General features: G+C 41.0%; 1 protein-coding gene across 4 annotated transcripts in view; it reads right to left on the minus strand.

Moving 5' to 3' along the window:
- Positions 1-17,315: 17,315 nt before the first annotated feature.
- LOC139003344 (putative selection and upkeep of intraepithelial T-cells protein 1 homolog) overlaps positions 17,316-24,395 on the minus strand; it is a 70,793-nt gene continuing 63,713 nt past the window's right edge. For all 4 annotated transcript variants that reach the window (XM_070405075.1, XM_070405073.1, XM_070405072.1 and 1 more), the window contains one exon: positions 17,316-17,831. In XM_070405075.1, coding sequence (XP_070261176.1) covers positions 17,701-17,831 — 131 coding nt within the window. In that variant the 3' untranslated portion in view covers positions 17,316-17,700. The remainder of the gene's footprint in view (positions 17,832-24,395) is intronic.

A 24,395-nucleotide genomic window follows, 5' to 3' on the forward strand; every position in this document is an offset into this window, starting at 1 on the left:
GTTCCTCCAGGTGGAGCTTCTTATGAAGACATGGACCTCAGCAGACAATGAGTTGGACTCAGAGCATGATGGGTATTGATCACTTATGAGCCCTGGCCATTAACCCTTTGCACTGATAGTTGAACTGTTCTAAGGAGGTTGACTCTATGGCTTAGCCAAAGGAAAGCTGAGGGGCAGATGATACATGAGTGAGTCCTTGTGAGATCAGGACACATGAGAGGACATTTGGGTTCACCTACAAGAGCCCGAGACAATTCTTACTGTTTTCCACATCCTGATTCATAGGAACTGACACCCCCTGCAATCAGAAAGTGATGCCCTAGATCAGATACAAGCCCTAGAAACTGACCCTTCAGTAGATATAATAGATTGGGCACATAGCCAATACAGTGCTGAATGAAATGGCATATTATGAAGGATGCTAGATTTCCCTTGAAATACAGTATTTTAGCTAATACAGTAGCAGAATGTCTGTGTGCTCTAAACAGGCCAAGGCAACTGCCTAGGCAATCCACCAGAGATCCCAACTGGTAAAAGACTGGCAAATTGATTATATGGGCCACTTTCTCTAAGTGAGCATCCTAAATAAGTCTAGGTTTGTATCAACACTGCATCTGGCCTAACCCAAACTTTCCTTTGTCATTACAAAAACCTACTGCCACTATTAGTGGATTAGTGAAGCTGAGTACCATGTATGGATATACTCATCAGATGGGCAGTGATCTATGATCACATTTCAAAGGTCATGATATGCAAGACTTGGCAAAAGAACATGACATCAAATGGAGGTTCTATTTCCCCTATAACCCGCAGCAGAAGGTTGACAGAAAAAAAATTAAAGCAGTAGATTAAATTGCTAACAGATAAAAATGTGGCTGCTTTGATTAAAGTACTGTCTTAGACCTTAATACATTTGAATGGTAACCAGTAGGGCCTATTGCCTTATATGCCAGACTGGAGGACTCTGTTGAAACATCTAGTGCTGTAAAGGTAAGGAAGTCAAGGGAAGCAGCTATTGCCCCAACTCTTATTGTGGATCAATGTGCTATGCTGCTGAGAACACCAGGCCCCATCCATCTGAGTAAGGTGTCATCTACTGGAATGTGCAATAAGATGGCCCCCAGAATGGATTAATTACTTTGCACCCCTGGATAAGAGGGAATGATTCAATCTCCACTGAGATTCCCTTGTCCTGTTGCAAACTAGACTGGTTGAAATGTACTATACATGAAATGGAACACATCATTCAAAGAGGGGAGGAAGTGGGAATCCTGGTCTGACATATCCTTCTCCAGTCCATTTCCTTATGCCTGACAGTGCTGCCTCTCCAGCCAACATGTATGGTGTATTCAACCAGGTCAATTTCCTAAAGCTTCCAACCTTCCTCTTCTCAAGGTCAGGTGTGCATGATCTGTTTTCCACTGGTACAATAATTTGGCCACTATCCTTTTCCCTCCATTGGCCTGAGGACATTATTGCATACATAGAAGCCCTCAGTAAATTCACTCAGAAAGCCTTGATTAGTAGCCAATGAAGTCTGTCTTTACTGAACACTGAAATGTAGCTAATGAGAAGAGCTGCCTTCTAAAATATAATGACCTTGGACATTATTACTGCCTTGCCAAGAGGCACCTATGCCATTAACCAAACAGAATGCTGTGTTTACACCTGGTGAAGACACGTTTCATCCTTATTAAATTACATTTGAACACAATGAATGAATACCTTGAGTGATCTGACCCCCCAGCCCAAGGGACTTAATAAATCAATCATTTGGATCATGGGACACTTAATGGAAAAGGTTGCCAATGATTTGGGGAATTACTGTCTTGTGTTTTCTCTTGCAGGTGCCTACATTTACTGCGATGGCATCTGCCTCCAGTGCAGCCATACAGCTACCAAATGAACTACCTGCATGCTAGTGAAACCTCTTGCTGACCATTCTAGGCACATGTGGAATAGGGGGTGGGGTAGGTGGGCATATGAGATTATTAGAGTGTGTCATGAGAGATAGAGCATTGAGAAAGATTATTGACAAAGCGTGACCAATGGTTTGACCCATGAGCTGGACTTGGGTAATTGGAGGCTCTCTACCTCCTCCTCTGTCTTTGGAATGTGTACTTAGCCGGTTCCAGAAGCTGCTCACAGCCATGAGATAGTAATGTGGTGATGAGACTATCTGAATTGAGTAGTACTGAAATCTAGTTAAGGTCCCCTGTGTACATGACTAGAACCTGTTAGGGCCTTTTAAGATTTGGTGGGTAGGTGTAAAAAATTACTCATCTCATAGCCACTCAAGATGTAAGTAAGTATGGAAGTAAGTATCCTTGCTTTTTAAACCTGCCATCTACCAATCTGAAGTGGTCCACATTTCTCTTCAGTTTCTCCCTGCCCTCTGAGTACAGAACCAGGTTTCTGATTATACCTGAGAAGCTCCTGACATATTAGAAGTACTGGTAGAGTAACAAAGACTTTCTATATGTTTCCTACTCTGCCCCCATTTATATCTGGAAAGTCAGAGCATAGAACTATCACACATTAGATAGAGTATTCCCTTAAAAAAACTTTATTTTTTTATTATTTTTTTTTTTTTAGTATAGTGAATTTCTTTCTTTTTTTTTTTTTTTCGCTAAAAGTATTACAAAGTGTATTACATAAGTGTCCTTTTTTCCCCCCCACCCTTGACAGACCCCTGCCCTCCCTTACCCCCCAGTGTCTTATGTCCATTAGTTATGGTTATATGGATGCATACAAGTCCTTCGGTTGATCTCTTAATCCCCTCCCTCCTCCCCCCCAACCCTCCCTGGCCTTCCCACTGCAGTTTGACAATCAGTTTGAGGCAGCTCTGCCTCTGTATCTATTATTGTTCAAAAGTTTGTAATGGTCTTTATTATCCATGAATGAGTGAGATCATGTGGTATTTTTCCTTCATTGACTGGCTTATTTCACTTAGCATAATGCTCTCCAGTTCCATCCATGCTGTTGCAAATGGTAAGAATTCCTTCTTTTTTACAGCAGCATAGTATTCCATCGTGTAGATGTACCACAGTTTTCTAATCCATTCATCTACTGATGGGCACTTAGGCTGTTTCCAGATCTTAGCTATGGTGAATTGTGCTGCTATGAACATCGGGGTGCATATATCCTTTCTGATTGGTGTTTCTGGTTTCTTGGGATATATTCCTAGAAGTGGGATCACAGGGTCAAATGGGAGTTCCATTTCCAATTTTTTGAGGAACCTCCATACTGCCTTCCATAGTGGCTGCACCAGTCTGCATTCCCACCAGCAGTGCACAAGTGTTCCTTTTTCTCCACATCCTCTCCAGCACTTGTCGTTTGTTGATTTGTTGATGATGGCCATTCTGACAGGTGTGAGATGGTACCTCATTGTTGTTTTGATTTGCATCTCTCGGATGATTAGTGACTTTGAGCATGTTTTCATATGTCTCTTGGCTTTCTGAATGTCCTCTTTTGAAAGGTGTCTATTTAGGTCCTTTGCCCATTTTTTGATTGGATTGTTTATCTTCTTTTTGTTAAGTTGTATGAGTTCCCTATAAATTTTGGAGATTAAGCCCTTATCAGATATGACGTTGGCAAATATGTTTTCCCACGAGGTAGGTTTTCTTGTTGTTTTGTTGATGGTTTCTTTTGCTGTGCAGAAGCTTTTTATTTTGATGTAGTCCCATTTGTTCAGTTTCTCTTTAGTTTCAACTGCCCTAGGAGCTGTATCAGTGAAGAAATTGTTTTGGCATATGTCTGAGATTTTGCTGCCTTTGTATTCTTCTAGAATTTTTATGGTTTCCTGTCGTACATTTAAGTCCTTTATCCATTTTGAGTTTATTCTTGTGTATGGTGTAAGTTGGTGGTCTAGTTTCATTTTCTTGCATATATCTGTCCAATTTTCCCAACACCATTTATTGAAGAGACTATCTTGGCTCCATTGTATGTTCATGCCTCCTTTGTCAAAAATTAATTGAGCATATTGGTTCGGGCTAATTTCTGGACTCTCTATTCTATTCCACTGATCTATATGTCTGTTCTTGTGCCAGTACCAGGCAGTTTTGAGAACAGTGGCTTTGTAATACAGCTTGATATCTGGCATTGAGATCCCACCTACTTTGTTTTTTCTCAGGATCGCTGCAGCTATTCGGGGTCTTTTTTTATTCCAGATGAATTTTTGGAGAGTTCGTTCTAGATCCTTGAAGAAGGCCATTGGTATTTTAATGGGAAGTGCGTTGAATGTATAGATTGCTTTGGGTAATATGGACATTTTAATGATGTTGATTCTACCAATCCAAGAACATGGTATGTTCTTCCATCTGTTTATGTCTTCCTCTATCTCTTTTTTCAACGTCCTATAGTTTTCTGAGTAGAGGTCTTTTACCTCTTTAGTTAAGTTTATTCCTAGGTATCTTAATTTTTGGGGTGCGATGGTAAATGGGATTGTTTTTATAATCTCTCTTTCTGAAAGTTCACTATTGGTATATAGAAATGCCTCGGATTTCTTGGGGTTAATTTTGTATCCTGCTACATTGCCAAATTCATGTATTAAGTCTAGTAGTTTTTTGATGGAGTCTCTAGGGTTCTGTATGTATAATATCATGTCATCTGCAAATAAGGACAGTTTTACTTCCTCTTTTCCAATTTGGATGCCTTTTATTTCTTCTTCTTGTCTAATTGCAATGGCTAATACTTCCAGGACTATGTTGAACAGGAGTGGAGAGAGTGGACATCCCTGTCTTGTTCCTGTTCTTAGAGGAAATGGTGTTAGTTTTTGTCCATTGAGTATGATGTTGGCTGTGGGCCTGTCATATATGGCTTTTATTATGTTGAGGTATGATCCTTCTATTCCCACCTTGCTGAGAGTTTTTATCAAAAATGGGTGTTGGATTTTGTCAAATGCTTTTTCTGCATCAATTGATATGACCATGTGGTTTTTTTCTTTCAATTTGTTTATGTGATGTATCACGTTTATTGATTTACGGATGTTGTACCATCCTTGCATCCCTGGGATAAATCCTACTTGGTCATGGTGTATGATCCTTCTGATGTACTGCTGGATCCGATTTGCTAAGATTTTGTTGAGGATTTTGGCATCTATGTTCATGAGGGATATTGGCCTGTAATTCTCTTTCATAGTGTTGTCTTTACCTGGTTTTGGTATTAGGGTGATGCTAGCTTCATAAAATGTGTTTGGAAGTGTTCCGTCCTCTTGGACTTTTTGTAGTAATCTGAGGAGGATAGGTTTCAGTTCTTCCTTAAAAGTTTGGTAAAACTCCCCTGAGAAGCCGTCTGGTCCTGGGCTTTTGTTTGCTGGAAGCTTTTTGATGACTGCTTCAATTTCTTCCATCGTTATTGGCCTATTGAGATTTTTAGATTCTTCCTGATTGAGTTTTGGAATGTTGTATTTTTCTAGGAATTTGTCCATTTCCTCCAGGTTGTCTAGTTTGTTGGAGTAGAGTTGTCCGTAGTATTGTTTAACAATCATTTGTATTTCTTTGGGGTCTGTTGTTATTTCCCCTCTATCATTTCTGATTTGGTTTATTTGGGACCTCTCTCTTTGCTTCTTGGTGAGCCTGGCTAAGGGTTTGTCAATCTTGTTTACCCTTTCAAAGAACCAGCTCTTGGTTTCATTGATTTTCTGTATTGTTTTTTTGGTCTCTATTTCATTGATTTCTGCTCTAATCTTTATTATCTCCTTCCTTCTGCTCACTCTGGGGTTTTCTTGTTGCTCTCTTTCTAATTCTTTGAGTTGTAGAGTTAGATGATTAACTACCATTTTTTCTTGTTTTTTGAGGTAGGCCTGTAGAGCTATAAACTTCCCTCTCAGGACTGCTTTCATTGTGTCCCATAGGTTTTGGATTGTTGTGTTTTCATTGTCATTAGTGTCCAGGATGTTTTTAATTTCTTCTTTGATGTCATCGGTAACCCAATCAATATTTAATAACATGCTATTCAGCTTCCAAGTGTTTGAGTATTTTGGGTTGTTTTTATTGTGGTTTATTTCTAACATTATGCCATCGTGGTCTGAGAAGATGCTTTTTATGATTTCAATCTTCTTGAATTTGTGGAGACTTTGCTTGTGACCCAATATGTGGTCTATTTTTGAATATGTCCCATGAGCACCTGAGAGGAATGTATATTCCGCAGCTGTGGGGTGAAGTGTTCTGAAGATGTCAATTAAGTCCATCTGATCTAGTGAGTCATTTAGGATTGCTGTTTCTTTGCTGAGTTTTTGTCTAGCGGATTTATCCAGTGATGTTAGTGGTGTATTAAAGTCCCCTACTATGATTGTATTGTTGTCGATCTCTCCCCTGATACCTTCCAGGAGTTTTCTTATGTATGTGGGTGCTCCTGCATTGGGTGCATATATGTTTATCAGGGTTATAGCCTCTTGTTGTATTGATCCCTTTAGTATTATGAAGTGGCCTTCCTTATCTCTGGTTATGGCCTTCACTTTGAGGTCTATTTTGTCGGATATAAGTATTGCTACCCCAGCTTTTTTTTCATTTCCATTTGCCTGAAAGATATTTTTCCATCCCTTCACTTTCAGTCTGTGTGAGTCCCTTCTAATGAGGTGGGTCTCTTGTAGACAGCAAATGTATGGGTCATGTTTTTTTATCCATTCAGCCACTCGATATCTTTTGATTGGACCATTTAGTCCATTTACATTTAAAGTTATTATTGAAAGGTACTTGTTTGTAGCCATTTCTATTTTTTTGTGGCTGCTTTCTTTCTGGGCTTTTTATTTCTTCTTTTTACACCAGTCCCTTTAGCATTTCTTGCATTGCTGGCTTGGTGGTGATGAACTCCCTTAGCCTTTTTTTGTCTGTGAAGCTTCTTATTTCCCCTTCAATTTTGAATGATAGCCTTGCTGGATAGAGTATTCTTGGATTCAGTCCTTTGCTTTGCATCACTTTGTAGATTTCCGTCCATTCTTTTCTGGCCTGATGTGTTTCTGTTGAGAAATCGTTTGATAATCTGATGGGGGACCCTTTGTAGGTAACTCTCTGTTTCTCTCTTGCAGCCTTTAAGATTCTCTCTTTGTCTTGTACATTTGCCATCGTTATTATGACGTGTCTTGGTGTTGGTCTTTTGGGGTTCATCTTGCCTGGGACTCTCTGTATTTGTGTAACTTTTTTCTTCCCCATATCTGGGAAGTTTTCTGTCATTATTTCTTCAAATAGATTTTCTAATCCTTGCTGCTCTTCTTGTCCTTCTTGCAGCCCTATTATGCGTATGTTACTTCGTTTCATGTTGTCCTGAAGCTCCCTTAGGCTCTCCTCCTGTTTTTTAATTCTTTTCTCCAGTTGCTGTTCAGATTGAGCTTGTTTCTCTGCCTTATCTTCTAACTCACTAATTCGGTCTTCTGCTTCTTCTAGTCTGCTGTTGAAACTTTCCATGGTGTTTTTGATTGTAGCTATATCACTTTTCATTTCTTCCTGATTCTTGCATAGGTTGTTGATTTTCTCATCCATCCGGTGAATGAATTGTACAACCATCATTCTGAATTCTTTTTCTGTCATGTTGCACGCTTCAGCTTCATTAATTTCCTTTCTTGGTGATTCTTCATTGTCTTTCCTCTGGGTATTGTGTCGTCTCTTCATTCTGATTATCTCCTGATGGTTCAAAGGTTGAGTTGCGTGGGCCTGGGCCGTGCGCAGTGGGAGGCTCCCACCACCCTAGTGTCACTGAAGAGCTCTGACACTAAGATGTGTGGTTGTTGTTGGTTGGTGGGAACCAGGCTCGCTCTGTGTCAGTGTTGCCAACACTCAATGTGGCCTCGCGCGTGCCCTTAGAATTAGGGACCCTGCCTGCACTGTGCTGAAATAGAGGCCCCCCTGACGCGTGTTTAGCACCAGAGCAGAGCCCCCTAGCTTGCGCCAGGAGTCAGAGTTCCCCAAGAGTTCAGTATCAGAGTCTCTGTTGCTTCGCGCAACCTCACCTTGAGAATCAGGGTCCCTGTGTGCCCTTGCACCAGGAATTGGATTCACTGGCTCTTAGTATGAATGCACAGGAAATCAGGATCTCAGGCGCAGGTGATAAGAAACACAGTCAAGTCACTGGTGCTTGGTGCTGCCTCCTGCCCTGAGAAACGGGGTTTCTGGGCCTGTGCTAGGCGGACAAACTCCCGTTCGCGCGATTGCTCCCAGCCCAGGGCTCTGATGCCAGCAGTGCGCGCAGGATTAGTTCCTGGTGCTGTGCGCGTTTTTGCTCCCAGCCCAGGGCTCTGATGCCAGCAGTGCGCACAGGATTAGTTCCTGGTGCTGTGCGCGTTTTTGCTCCCAGCCCAGGGCTCTGATGCCAGCAGTGCGCACAGGATTAGTTCCTGGTGCTGTGCGCGTTTTTGCTCCCAGCCCAGGGCTCTGATGCCAGCAGTGCGCACAGGATTAGTTCCTGGTGCTGTGCGCGTTTTTGCTCCCAGCCCAGGGCTCTGAAGCCCGAAGTGCGCATAGGATCAGTTCTAAGGTGCTCGCGCACTTTCAGGCCAAAGTTTCTGCAGCGCTGAGGCCCCGGCAAGGGGTAGGTCTATCAGTTAGTTACTCTGGCACTGCCCGCGATCCTGGGGGAAGGGGGGATGGGCTCTGCTACTCACGGATCTGCAGCAGGGATCTCCGAACTTTCCGTGTCTGCAGGTCTGTAGCTGTGGTCACAGGTCTCTGTCCCCAGTGGCTGCAGGGTCCTGGTATGCGTCTGAGATCAGACTGGGTGGTGCTGAGGCCAGGATCCTAGTCTCAAGCAGCTCTGTTTCCCAAGATGGCGTGGTCGCTGTGCCTCTGCTGGTCGCCCAGGAGTGTCCGCCCCTCCGTGGAGGGGCGCAGGCCTCCTCTGGGCTCCCGCAGTCGCGCCGCCCGCTAGTCGCCGCCTCCGGGTTAGTAGCCGCTGGGTTAGTAGCCGCTCTCTGGATGCCGGAAACCGCTTCCCAAGATGGGGCGGTCTCGCCGCTGCGCTGGCGCCCAGGGGGAAGTTTCAGCCTCAATCTCTAACCATCCGCATTTTTCAGGAGTTCTCTGTCTTTCCTGGCTGCAGACTGTCTCTCAGCTGAACCTCCCCAGCTTGATCGGGCTGGTTGTTACCTGTTTCAGCTGCTCGCCCCTATCTGCTCCGGGACGAAGGACCAACACGTCTGTCTAAGCCTCCGCCATTTTTTTCCTGGATGGGGGGTCCCGACGGGCCTCGCGGAGCCGCCGCGGAGTCAGCGGGGCCGGGGGCCGAGGGGAGGCGCCTCGGGGAGTCAGCGGGGACGCGGGCCGAGGGGAGGCCAAAAAAACTTTATTAAGATATAGTAAATGTAAATGCATGGCACAAACTTAACGTGCACATTTTGAGAGTTTTAACATATCCCATATACCTTTGAAACTATAACCACTATCAATATCCATTAATTCCAAGTTTCTTTATACTCCCCAATCCCCATCACCACTAGCCACTGACTTGCTTTCATTTTCTAGAGATTTGTTTTTATTTTTATAATTGTATATAAATAAAATAATGAAGTATACACTCTTTTTTCATATGGATTCTTTCACTTGAATAATTATTTTAACATTCATCTATGGAGTTGCATTCCACTGTTTGTTTATCTATTCCATTATTTATTAATCCAACTATTGATGAACATTTAGGTTATTTCCAGTTTTTGCTATTAAACATAGAGCTTCTATGAACCTCTGTGTACAAGTCTTCGTATGAACATATGCTTTTCTAGGGGGTGGAAAATGGTTATCTAAAAATAGAATTGTTGTGTCATATGGTAGGTGTGTATTTGTATATTTAACATTTATAAAATAAAAACTTGTTTTACAAAGTGGTTTGCAATCCCACCAATAGTGTATGAGAGTTTACCTTGCTATACCTTCATGTCAACACTTGTTTTGCCAGTCTTTGCATTTTTTTAGCCATTCTAGTGCTCACATCTGGTATCTCATTGTTGTTTTAATTTGCATTTCTTTAAGGACTAATAATATTAAACATCTTTCATGTGCTTAGCCTTAATTTAATTTTAATTCTAAAATAACTACTACATTAATGACCATTACCAGCCCTTATATGACAGCTTTTTTAGTATTTCTGGTTTTCTCAAGCTTATTCTTTGGTGGATTCCCCAGGAAGGGCTCCAGAAAAAAAAAATTCTCTAGGTTATTGTATCTTAATATATTTTTACCTTCCTTTTATAGTCAAAAGTTCTTACTTCTGTTTGTAAAACCTTCAATTCTATTTACATTCCTCAGATACCCCAAATGTTTTGATATATGTCATTTTTTTCTGTCATAGTCATTGTGCTATTGAAGAAATTTGTGGGCCAGATTTCCCAGACACAGTAGCAGTGCGGTTCTTGGGGTACCACTGAAATAAGCATTTTCAGAGGTTCCCACTGGAGACTTTATTTGGGTGTAATTACATTGTTCCAGTTATAAAGTCCCATGACCCTTTGTCCACTTCTAAAAATGGTGCAGCTGGGGTTCCAGTAGAGCCAAAAGGAAAGACAGCATCCAGAGCTTATGTTCAATATTGTGGCTGGGTCCAGTTCCGTATTCAGACTAATTAAAGTCCACTAGTCCATTATATGGGTCCTACATGGCCATGAGCCACATGGGTGAATGCAGGGGAGTGCACCCCTTGAAATAGGAGTCCCAAGAGGGTCAAGAGCTAAGAGAGCATGGTCCTTTGTCCAGGACTTTAAATATTCAAGTTTCTCACCTTTGCAGTGGCAGTGCCTATTCTGGCCAATTAATTATTCCCAGGTGTGAATGACAGAAAAGCACTTTCCCACATCACTCATACTTTATTGGGCATGCATCTAATCTGCCTTTGTTCAGTCCCTTTCCCCATTGATCAGCAGTGAATAGATTTGGAGAGTGTTAAACTAGCAAAGCTATATGAATGGCATGCCTGTACTGTCTAGTCTTTCCTTTACTCCTTTCCTATTAAATAACTAGAGGCCTGGTGCACAAAATTCATGCAGGCAGTGGGGAGTGTCCCTTAGCCTGGTCTGCATCCTATCGCAATCTGGGATGCCTTGGGGGATGTCAGGCCTAAATCAGCAGTTGGACATCTGTTGGGTGTTTCCTTTCCACGTCCCGCGTGGGTCAAGGTTCAGGAACTGGAAGCAGAGCCGCACACAAATGAATATGAAAAGACAAGAGATAATTTGGAAATATTGGGGGACCAGGCGAGTAAGTCCAACTCAAGGGGAAGGACTTCCTCCAGTGCTCAGGCCTCACCAAGCTTTTATTGATCTGGGATGCACCCATAGCATAGCCCTTAGGCAGGGGACCCATGGCAACAGACAGACTAGCCCATCAGCAAGGATTTACGTAATAATAAATGGGGGAGTAGTTTCAGCTACCACTGTCTGGACAAACAGAGGTGGCTCCTAACTCCAACCTTTGCTAGGGCTTCAAAGGCACCCAGCCTTCTGGGGGTTCTCTGTCTACGCATATCAGATAGTGAAGGCAATAAACAGTTTCCCACAGACATCCCTCTCGCAATCCAGGATGCTGCATGCACCAGTAACCTTACTTTTCATACAGGTGAAAGGCATCTTGCTGTTGTACTAGTATGGGAAGCTACATTTTTTCGCCCTGATTATAAAAAGTAGTACATAACATGATGCTTCTGAGGCAGTAGTACCATTTTCCCATCTAATGGGTGGAAAAACTGAAGCAGAGAGAAGTTAAGTAATTGGCTTTGTCACAGTTATAAGTGTCAGAATCAGAGCTCACCACAAAATGTGCAAGCCAGAGTCCATGCATGTCATTGCTGCGTCATCCTGTTTTTTCATAGTTAGAGAAGCCTTACCAGGTTTTACTTTTTGAATCTAAGAGACTGTTGCCAATATATAGATAGGGTAGGGTCCCTAGGCCTGGCAGGAGATCAGGGCCATCTGTGGGGCAACTGGTGGGCAGGATGATTGGTGGGCCCCTACTGGCACCTGCCTGGGCTGGCAGTCTGGTGCTTCCCACCAGCTGGCCCCAAACCCCAGTCACTGCCACCAGTCACCTCCCTCTTGGGGGGCAGATGCTTAATACAGGAGCTGCCCCCTGGTGGTCAGTGCATGTCATAGCGACCAGTCGTTCCACCTGTCATTCCACGGGTTGGTCGATTTGTATATTAGGGTTTTATTATATAGGACTAGTAGCCCAGTGCACGAAATTCATTCACATTAAAAGAGAATTAATAAGTGGAAATATTTTAATATTGCTATTTGCCCTTTCTCTATAATAGAAGTGTGAGAGATGAAAGGAAATTAGTAAAATGTATATGAAAATAATATAGAAATTTACTAATAAATAAACAGTAACAAAAGGATATAACAACAAGAGAGGCATGATATAAAAACAACAAAAACATAATATAAAAACAATAGTGATGCAAACAATGACTGATAAAGTGATTAAACTTATTCTATTATCTCCCTGTACACCACAATAAGAGTGAAAACATTTTCAGAGTGCTTGACTGATTTCCCTTGTGCTGAAGTATTTAGAACTTTAACTGTAATGTCACATGCTCTTCAAACTCGAGATAAAGCAATGTATAACTGACAATGTGCAAAAACAGGTTCAGGTAGGAATATGCCTACTCTGTCTAGAGTTTGTCCTTGTGATTTATTAATAGTCATCTCAAATGCTGGCATCATGGGACACTGTCATTGAATCAATTTAAATGGGAGGCCAGTGTCAGATGGGGACAAATCACTTCTTGGAATCAGAACAACCTCTCCCTCTGCAGATCCTGTTAATACTTCAGCTTCAATAATGTTAGGTTGTAATCTTTTGATAATAAATCTGATACCATTACAAAGACCCTATTTACTATTAAGATTTCTCAATAGCATGATGATTGCATTACTTTTTTGGGAATAATCAATTTTAATTTATGACACGGCATTCCCAAAGGAGTAATACTATTAAGAAATTTGATGGCAAAATTTTCCTTTTCAGCATTATCTGTGGAATCAATGGAATCATCACTCAAATATGTGTGAAAATCTCCATCGAGTATATCCAAAATTTCTTCATTTAATTTTTGAACATGATCATTTTTTGGACAAAGAATTGCACGTTTAGATATATTTTTAATATTATCTATAGATATAGTATTTCCAAAGGTAGCTTCAATATAGGTCCATTACAAATCATTTCACAGGGGATTTCAATGATATCCATTCCTAAATGAAAACTGCTATCAAGTTTGCCATCTCCAAGTTTTACTAACCAGTCACTATAAGCAGAATCCTCTGATTTTGTTGTAAGAGATAACTTTCTGAAACATCCCCAAAAACTGCAGTACTTTAAATTCGTTTGTACTATGGCTGATTGCATAGCATGCGGTACAATACTGAGAAGTCAAAAATCCCCTCCAAGAGTGAGAACTTTCCCACCAAATACAACATTCAAATTTCCCTTAGTAATCTGTCTATGGCGTTTATAGCATGACTGGATGCCATGGTGCATTCATCAATAATGAGAAGTTGGGCCTTTTTAATAGTTTTAGCAACTTCACTGTTTATATCAAGTCTAGAAATTGAAGTTTCATTTAGTGGAATGGGTAATTTATATTGGGAATGAAAAGTTCTTCCACCGAGAAGTAAATTTTCAGCAATTCCAGTAGACGCTGTGGGTAAAACGGTACTACCATGACCTCTAATATAATGTATTAAAACTTTATAAAGATATGCCTCCACGCTCTGAGGGCCGGTTGCTGCCTCAAACCTCGCCCTTAATAAAAACAGCTCAGGGAGGGCGCAGCTGTTTCTAAGAGGACCCAGGACTCAGTGTGGCCACGCTCTGAGGGTGGGTTCCTGCCTGAAACCTCACCACACTCGTGGGAAACAGCTCTGGGAGGGTGCAGCAGTTTCTAAGAGGACCCAGGACTCAGTGTGGCCACGCTCTGAGGGTGGGTTCCTGCCTGAAACCTCACCACACTCGTGGGAAACAGCTCTGGGAGGGTGCAGCAGTTTCTAAGATGACCCCTGCAGGACTGACTTCCTTCCAGTTGGTCAAGCCTAGGTTGTGACGTTACACCCAGGGTTTTCATATAAATAGATAACAGGTTATTATAACAACATCAATTGTTATTGAAAAATCCAATCAAAATATGATTTTCTTTTCATTATATGTGAGGTATCATTTCTCTTTTTTTTATTATTCTCTCTTTTTAATTGATATGTAAATCATTTGGCAGTTTTGTGATTGATCAGGGATACTTCCTAATATCACCAATGTGCTAGCAACCTTAAAGCATTTTCTTTTTACCTAGGTCTCCAGAGAATTTTTTTCTTTTACTATAATGTCTAGTAATTTTAATAGAGTATGTCTTGCATTTGGTTGTTTTGGATCTGTGTTCTATCTATAATATGCTTGATCAATTAATGTCACCAACTGTCCTTTTTTACTTCAGGAATTTTTTATTGAATTACAGTTTCTAGTATTTGTTCTGTTCTCTTCTGGTTTCAGGGTCTGCTGTTATACATTGTTGGCTCTCCTTTGCCTATATTCAACATTCATCACATTTTATCCAATCCTTTTTATGTCTTTTCTCTTTAGGACACATTATCACTTAGTTTTCTTTAAATGTTGTCCAGTAAATTTTGATTCAGCTATATAATTTATCTATTACTAGAGGCCCAGTGCATGAATTTGTGCATGGGTGGGGTTCCTTGGTCTGGCCGGCAATCAGGGCCGATTAGGGCCATCTCACACAGTTCTGAGTAGGGCTGATCGGGGCTTACTGGCTGGGGAGAATGTTGGAGGGAGGGACCATGGGAGGTTGGCTGTTGGCCAGGGGGAGGGTCTGCATGACATTGGCTGGCAGCTGTGGGGGAGGGACCTCAGGAGGTTGACCAGCCAGTCCCAATTGGGGGGGCGGGGATCAGAGCCGGCCAGCTGTGGGAGGGACCAGCACAGGGGGGAGGGATCATGGGAGGTTGGCAGTGGGAGCCCACTGACCATCAGGGAGCAGCTCCTGCATTGAGCATCTGCCCCATGGTGGTCAGTGTGCATCATAGTGACTGGTCGACTGGTTGTTCTAGTCGTTCGGCTGTAACAGGCAATTATGCTTTTATATATACAGAGATTATGTGAGAAATAGTTAGGTTTATAAGCTAGTCCACATCTGACATTTTCTGATTCCCTTTAGGTGTCATCTATATATATAAAAGCCTAAGTGACCGAAAGACTGAACAACCGGTTGCTATGACATGCACTGTCCACCAAGGGGCAGATGCTCAATGCAGGTGCTGCCCCCTAGTGGTCAGTGTGCTCCCACAGCCAACCTCCTGAAGCCGGCCAACCTCTCACAGTTCCTCCCCTTGGCCTGCCACCCCAATGGGCCCCGATTGCCAGCCAGGCCTATGGACCCCACCCGTGCATGAATTCGTGCACCAGGCCTCTAGTTTTTATATATAAGATAATTTTTTGTATTATTTAAAAGATGGTTTTTAAATTTCCAAAAAAATATTCAGTTAAATTTCAGTGTTATCAGAGAGTGTGGCTTGCATAATAGTTGTTATTTAAAGTTTTGGAGTTTAAATTACATTATATGCTCACTGTTTATTAGTGTTTCATTTATGCTTTGAAAGAATGAGATGTCATCATTAGGTATTGCAGTTCTTTATTTCTTGTATTTTGTTTAATGTGTTACTTAATATTATCTAACTATATCAATTTTTATTTAATTATTATTTGGTTATTACTTTTTTCCCTAGATTTTTATAATTAAACTTCTCTAGGCTTCCGTTTTAATTAGCTCTCATATACATGATATATTGCTAACTTTTAAAAATCTACTCTTTAGGTTTAAATGGAGTGCTTAGTCTATTTAAATTTATTGTGATTATAAAAATATTTAGACTTACTCTGCCACCTTGGTTTATTTTTCTGTTTGTTTCAACTTTTCTCTCTTGTTGCTTATCATTATTTGTGTTCTCTTTGAAATAGATTGAATTTTTTTCAGTACATATTTTTCTTCAATTTGTTCAAATAATTCCATTCAAACTGAATTATGTTAGAGATGCCATTAGACATTTTGCTATTTAAAATTAGTATTAAAAACCTAAATTAATTGGTATACTGAATTTTTTACAATGATAATAGGACACCATGACATTGTAATTTTACCCATAATTTTATAATTTACATTCTTTACTACTCTATTAATTAGTTTCTACCTGACCTGAAAGTTTTAACAACTAAAAATAAATATTAGTGTAAGTACAACTTATAAAACATTTATTTAAGTATTACAGAGATATTTTACCTATACATCAATCTCATTAATCTAAAAAACAATTTGAAACTATTTCAAGATGATAATATTTAATATTAATGAAATTAAATTTCTCCACTAAGTCTAAGTTTGCACATATTGTACCAGCTGCCTTTTCCAGAATCTCATCTATTCACATGATACTTGGTAATATATTTTATAGTGTTGTGAAGATATATCTACTATAAACTTTATTTAGGGCCATTTTTTAACTTCATGTCAGGTTAGCATATAATAATTTATTTACTATTTTTCAACTTCCTATTTTTGCTAAAGCATGCAGTGATGCTGAAAATTATTTTATATCTTTTTGTACAGCTTTTAGGGATTTCTCTAAGCCATATACCTATATGTAAAATTTAAAAATTAAAGACTATTTGAATTTTCTTTTTTTTATTACATTTATTGAAGTGGCATTGGTTAATAAATTATTTAGGTTTCAAGTATGCAATTCTATGATACATCACCTGTATATTGCATTGTGTATCCACCATCCAAAGTCAAATCTTCTTCTCTCACCATATACTTCCCTCTGGTAATTACCATACTGTATTTAATATAGTTGAAGACCTAGTTTCTTGTGTTTGTAAGACTGTAAAGACCCATATCTCTTGCTTAGAGAGATTTGTATGCCTGTCTACATCTAATTCTTGCCAAATTATTAGCTTTTGATTACCACTCTGATGTTAAGTTTCCTCCTTTATTTCAAAGAATTGCATCTATGTCTGCTATACAATTACAATTATTTCTTAAATTTAATATTCTTAAGTGTTTTATTTTTGATGTTGTTATTAGTGCTTTTGGATGTATTTTGATGAATGTGAGTGCTGTTGGAGGAAGGAGTGTTTCATATTGCAAGATATAGAAGTGTGCATTTCTATTTTAGTAGTTTAAAAAAATTATATTGAAAATGCAATGAATGCTCATACAAGTCAAATAATACACATTGATAAAAAAACAAAAACTTATTTTCATTTTTTCTCCTCTCAGTTCTATTCAGATAACAAAGTTAAAGATAAGTTTTAAATTATCTTCCCATTTATTGTATATGTACATATACATATCTATACATGTATGTACCATAAAGAATATTTTATTTTTATATGAACATGTTGTCACATCATAAGCATTTCATACTTTATTTTGTTTAATTAACATAAATGACATTTATCATAGAACAAATGAACCATAAGGTGTTAAAGAAATGAAATTTTATTTAAAGTAGTCCCAAGCAATGTGAGAATCTGGCTGATACCTAGAATTCAACAAAGAATATAAAAGTAGACTATCTCTGAAATGCCACTCAGTTTGATGTTTTTATCTGTATTTGTAATTATCTAAGGGAAGGAATCGCATAACATTGATAAACAAATCAGAGGACTTTAAAATAAGACAGATACAACTCCTCATCCCCCCAGAGTACCCACATTATCTGTTTAGGAAAAGTTTCTTTATCCAAAAATGTGGTAATAAAATTAAGATGTTTGTAGTAAACATGCTTATAAATGTTTCTGGTAATATACGCATCATGGAAACCTTTGTCATTGAGAACTGGGAACCTGAAAGAAAGAGAAAGGAGATATAACAATTAGGAATCTAGGGTTTGTTAAAAAGGACATGTTGGCCCTTGCCGGCTTGGCTCAGTGGATAGAGCCTCAGCCTGCGGACTGAGGGGTCCCAGGTTCTACTTTGTCCAAGGGCTAAAGCCGGGGTTGTGGGCTCAACCCCCAGTAGAGGATGTGCAGGAGGCAGCCGATCAAATGATTCTCTCTCATCATTGATGTTTCTATTTCTCTCTCCTCCCTTCCTCTCTGAAATCAATAAAGAAATATACATATATATCGAAGGGTCATTTTGTGGAGGTAGGGTTGCCCTCATATCTTTAAATTCTTGTTGACCTTTGGTTTTAGTTTTATATGGGGTATTTAGAAGTTAGAATCAGTTTTGAGGAAAGGCAAGACACAGAAATATATGGCAAAGTTTAGTATTGAGTGATTTTCTTTAGTAAACTTAATATATGGCTGGGATTAGACATCATTCCCTGTACAGAGATATATTGAAAGATGTAGGGCAAATCCCAGCAGTAGCTTTAATCATTTTAAGACTGCTAAGAGAACAGAACGCCATTCGAGTCCAGCAATAACACAGAGAATAAGGACTTCAAAAATCAAGTATTCTAGCTGAAGAGAGAAATTTCTTTAATTTATTTTATCCTTTAATTTGGCTGTCAAATATTTGCTTAAATACTTCCAAGAATGGTAAACTCATTACCATCTTGAGTCAGATTGATTTCTGACCAAAGAACTCTGAGTGTTAGAATTGTATTTCTAGTGTGTGTTAAAGTCTGCATCCATGTAAAGTGTTAAATTATTTGGCTTCCAAACAAGTAAAAGTTTATAATTTTGGAGGAAAAAAAAACAGACAACTTTTTGAGCAGAGAACTTACTCAAAAGACAGTTCCCCACATCCTTCAGCCAAGTTTCATTAGTAGTTTGGGAACTCATATATTACATTTTTATTAGAGCATGTCTAGGATATAAATCAGTGCAAGGCATGAGGTGACTGTTAGCATAAGAGTTTAGTGTATATTAATGGTAAAATACGTGATTTTCATGTTTTTTAACTTTTGCACTAAAAGGATATTTTTGTACAGAGATTCCTAATAAAGTCAGAACACTTATTCTGACTAGTCATGTGAGGGGATAGCTTTAATTGATAAAAGAGTTTCAGAATTAGTATAGTAATTGAGTGAGAAAGTCCAGAACCCAAAACAAGCTCTTAATACAATCTAGAAGAAACCTGGTAGAAGTTTCCATTCAGAGGGAGAATCACATGGTAGGATGTGGGGAAAATAGCTTTCTGAAACAGTGTAAGCAAAAATATTCACTGAAATCTAGTCATGGACTTTTCTTTCTATACCGTCATAAAGTCGTAGCCTTGTTGATGCTTAATTTGATTCAAGATCAAGGAGACCATTTCCTTAAACATGGTAACATAAATTCTTTCAGGTTATGATGTAATCATTTATATTTAACCTAGTAGAGGCCTGATACATGAAATTCATGCAAGAGTAGGCCTTCCTTTCCCTGGCTATCAGCACCAAATTCCCTCTGGCACCCAGAACCCAGGCTTCCCTTGCAGCCCCAGCTTCATCTGGAAGGTTGACCGGAAGGATGTCTGGTCTAATTAGCATATTATGTCTTTATTATTTATAGATAGACTAGAGGCCGGTGCACAAAAATTTGTGCACTCGGCGGGGGGGTGTGGCGGGGGGGTTGCTCAGCCTGGCCTGTGCCCTCTCACAGTTTGGGACCCCTCGGGGGATGACCACCTGCTGGCTTAGGCCTGCTCCCTGGGGGATTGGGCCTAAGCTGGCAATCAGACATCCCTCTGGCAGCCTGGCAGCCCTCGGGGGATGTCCACTTGCCAGCAGGGAGCAGACCTAAGCTGCAGTTGGACATCCTTAGCGCTACTGAGGAGGCAGGAGAGGCTCCCACCACCACTGTACTGGTAGGCATTAGCCTGGCTTGTGGCTGAGCAGAGCTCCCCCATGTGTGAGTGCACTGACCACCAGAGGGCAGCTCCTGCATTGAGCGTCTGTCCCCTGGTGGTCAATGTGTGTCATAGTGACCAGTCATTCCCAGTCTTTCTGCTGTTATGGTCAGTTTGCATATTACCCTTTTACTATATAGGATAGAGGCCTGGTACACGGGTGGGGGCCTGCTGGTTTGCCCTGAAGGGTGTCCTGGATCAGGGTGGGGGTCCCGCTTGGGTGTCTGGCCAGCCTGGGTGAGGGGCTGATGGCTGTTTGCAGCTGGTCACACCCCCTGCAGGGGGGGGGGTCCCCACTGGGGTGTCTGATCAGCCTGGATGAGGGGCTGATGGTTGTTTTCAGGCTGGCCACACCCCCTTTAGGATCGAGGTCCCCACTGGGGTGCCTGGCCAGTCTGGTTGATGGACTGAGGGCCTTTTTCAGACTGGCCGGCCACTGAAGCTCCAGCCTCTCCTTTTTTTCTTTTTTCTTTTTTTATTCTGGGATTTATTTATCTTCTATAATTGAAACTTTGTTGCTGTCATTGGAGCTGAGAGCCGGCTCCTAGTTGCTCCAGCTCTGAGGCCATGGCCTGCTGAAAGCAGGTATCTGGGGTTTGTTTAGCTTCTATAACTGAAACTTTGTTGCTTTCGGAGCTCAGAGCCAGGCCACGGCAGGCAGGGAACCTTGGCTTCCTCCATCACTGGAACAAGCAAGCCTCCTGCTAGCTTCAGCTGTGTGGCTGCCGGCCGCCATCTTGGTTGGGTTAATTTGCATATCGCACTGATTAGCCAATGGGACGCATATTGAAGGTATGGTCAATTACCATGTTTGTCTGTTATTAGATAGGAGGATATATATTTTTAAAGAAGGCATCACCTGGTGCAAAATCCTAGTTGGAACTTATTTCTTTGCAATGTATTGAATGTTATTCCATTATTTTCAAGCTTTTATATATCTACTAGAGGCCTGGTGCATGAAATTCATGCACAGAAGCGGGGTGTCCCTCAGCCCAGCCCGAACCCTCTACAATCTGGGACCCCTTGGGGGAAGTCTGACTGCCAGTGTAGGCTGATCCTGGGGATTCTCCTGGGGATCGGGCCTAAACAGGCAGTCGGACATCCCTCTCACAATCCAGAACGACTAGCTCCCAACCGCTCACCTGCCTGTCTACCTGATTGCCGCTAACTGCTTTTGCCTGCCAGCCTGATCACCCCCTAACCACTCCCCTGTTGGCCTGACTGATGCCTAACTGCTCCACTGCTAGCCTGCTCACCCCCAACTGCCCTCTGCTGTAGGCCTGGCCCCCCCTAACTGCCCTCCCTGACAACCTGGTAGTCCCCAACTGCCCTCCCTCCCCTCCAGTCACTCCTAATTGCCCTTCCCTGCCAACCTGGTAGCGCCCAACTGCCCTCTCCTGCCGGCCCTCTTGTGGTGGCTATCTTGTGATGACATGGCCGCACCCATCTTGTGACCACATGGGGGCAGCCATCTTGTGTAAGGGCATGATGGTCAATCTGCATATTACTTCTTTATTATATAGGATTGAAAAGTCAGCTGTTGTGTTGAGGGCAATGTGCCTTTTAATCTCAGACATCTTTAAAAATGTTTGTTTTAGTTTGGTTTTTAATAGTCTTGCTATAATTTTTCTGCTATGGTTAAATTTGTATTTACCCTGCTTGAGATTCATGAATCTCCTTGAATGCATGAATTTAAAGAAATTATAGTCATCAGTTTTTCAAATATTTCTTTTAAACTATTCTTCCTTCTATATGTGAGATTCTAGTTACATGTATACTAGATTCTTCTATTGTGTTTCTTATCTCCTAAGCTTTTCTTTCTGTACTCTTTCTGTTTGGATATTTATAACATGTGTCTCAGTTCACTAATCCTGTGTCCCTGTCTGTATAAATTGCCACTGTACTCATTAGAGTTTTTTTCAGAAATTAAATTTGCCCTAAAATTTTCAAGTATTAACATTTTACAGATTCTCCTTCCATGATAAAGTTATCTGTCTCTTCCTCTGTGTGCTTAAACAATTAATTACAGTTATTTTAAACTATCAGCTAATTTCACACACTCAATCAGCTGTGGGTCTGGTTCTACTGGCAATTGTTTTCTCTTGGTTTTTGTTCAGGTTGTTCTGTCTCTTCTCCTACTCAGTAGGTTTGGTTTAAGCACATATGGTAACTTTATAATACATTGACTTAGCCAGGATTAACTGTATTTTCCTGAATTCCCTATCTTTTATGTTTACAGTTAGTGTAGGTCACAAGGGAGATTCTTGGGGGGTGTTGTGTGAAAGAGAAACAGCATCCATTTTATAGCTTTCACACATTGTTTCTGATCTGATTCATCTCATCAGTGTGAAGAAGTAGCAAGGCCTGTAATTGCTGTACCTCCTACTGCATCCTCCTTCAACTTCTTTGGACTATGAGTTGTGTGTGTATGTGTGTGTAGTTCTATAATAAAGGACCCTGAATTTTGTAAAACACTCTCCTCAATATTGGCAAGGGCAATAAGAATGTACATGAGTTTCAGTCCATCTATATGAGGTTCAAGCATCATTCATATGATTCTGTTTATGAATTTTCTTTAGTAACTGCCTGCCTGTGGACTTTAAGCTCTAGAATCAAACATGGAGACAAGAGCCTTGTAGAGATTGCTTAACCAGCTCCCACACATGGTATAAGCCAAATCCCTTTAAGAACTGATCCTGTTTCCATGGTTAAACCATGACTGGTATAGATATTTTATGTAAAAATTTTATAGAGGCTCCAAATGATGTTAGTTCCTTCTGGAGAAGTGGACTCTTCTTTCCCATAGGATACAGAGTCATCAATGATCTCAGCTTATTCCAGTGAAGCTCTGGGTTCCATCACGGTAAAACTCAATCTACCTTTGGTTCATGGCCTTCTAGAATTTTCAGCTGAGAGCTTGTTGTGTTCCTTTGTGCCCTTCCCTCTCTCAGGTCATAAACTCTATTCTTTGACTCTGTGAATGGCAAAAGTTCTACCCTGAAATTCAGTGGTGAAATTCAGTAGGTATTTATTCTCTTAATCTATGTGGTCACATGATATTAAAAAATATACTTTGGTAAAAACGTCCATGTATTTGAAACTCCATCTCAGATTCTCTGAGACTCCTCAAGTAATCCATTCTTGGGAAAAAAGCCTTTGTGCTCAGCCACCTACATTTTCAAATTAAGCAAATTCCCCCAGGTAAGAATGCTTGCAGAAGCCAGATTGCCTTTTGGGTGTTTCCCCCTCTTCATATCTTAGTTCCATTAGTACTTCTAGCTTTAGAATCCCCACATTTGTCTTCAAACTGATTATAACTGTACTAGAAGCCTGGTGCATGAAATTCGTGCACAGGAGGGGGGGGTCCCCTCAGCCCAGCCTGCATCCTCTCAAATCTGGGACCCCTCGAGGGGTGTCCGATTGCAGGTTTAGTCTTGGAATCGGGCCTAAACCTGCAGTCAGACATCCCTCTCACAATCCAGAACTGCTGGCTTCTATCTGCTCACCTGCCTGTCTGCCTGATCACTCCTAACTGGCCCCCCTGCCAGCTTGATCACCCTAACCATCTCTGCCTGCCTGCCTGGTAACCCCCAACTGCCCTCCTGCCAGCCTGGTTGCCGCCAACTGCCCCACCCCCACCAGCCTGGTCACCCCTCACCCCCCTCTACCAGCCTGGTCACCCCTAACTGCCCCCCATGCCAACCTGGTTGCCCCCAACTGCCTCCCCTGCTGGCCTGGTCACCCATCACTGCCCCTCTGCCGGACTGGTTGCCACCAACTGCACCTCCTTCCAGACTGGTCGCTCCTCACTGCCCACTCTGCTGGCCTGGTCGCCCCTCACTCCCCCCCCCCCGCCCCCGCCTGCCTGGTTGCCCCACATAGCAGGCTGATTATATCTGTATTCTATCTGGCTCTTATTGCTGTTCTTGGCATTATTGTTAGTCTGTTATTAGATATTCCATCTCACTCATAAGACTTTTAATCATTTTCAACTTTTGTGTATTGACATTATTTTTCAGATGGTGGACATTTTAAATTATTTTCTTTTTTTTAAGAAATGCACTTTTTCTTTTTTTTTTTTTTTTTTTTTTTTAAATATATTTTATTGATTTTTTTACAGAGAGGAAGGGAGAGAGAGATAGTTAGAAACATCGATGAGAGAGAAACATCGACCAGCTGCCTCCTGCACATCTCCTACTGGGGATGTGCCCGCAACCCAGGTACATGCCCTTGACCGGAATCGAACCTGGGACCTTTCAGTCCGCAGGCCGACGCTCTATCCACTGAGCCAAACCGGTTTCGGCAAGAAATGCACTTTTTCTTAACATCAGCTTTTCCTGGCAGTAATATAGTTATACCAACTTGTTTTGGGTTGGATTTTTGTAATATATATTCCACCCCCTTAATTTGCCTATACTGTACATTGTATTTGCAGTACTTCTCTCATAAATAGTATATGGTTTTATTTTGTTTTTTATTTAGCCTAATAATATTTTTCTTTTAACTGTTGCTTTTGTCCATTTATAATTACTTAATAATATATTTGTTTTACTCTAAAATTATACTATTTC

Source organism: Myotis yumanensis, unplaced genomic scaffold (genome assembly GCF_028538775.1).
Source record: "Myotis yumanensis isolate MYYU_CA2020_CCGP unplaced genomic scaffold, mMyoYum1.0.hap1 SCAF_2, whole genome shotgun sequence".
Classification (NCBI taxonomy): domain Eukaryota; kingdom Metazoa; phylum Chordata; class Mammalia; order Chiroptera; family Vespertilionidae; genus Myotis; species Myotis yumanensis.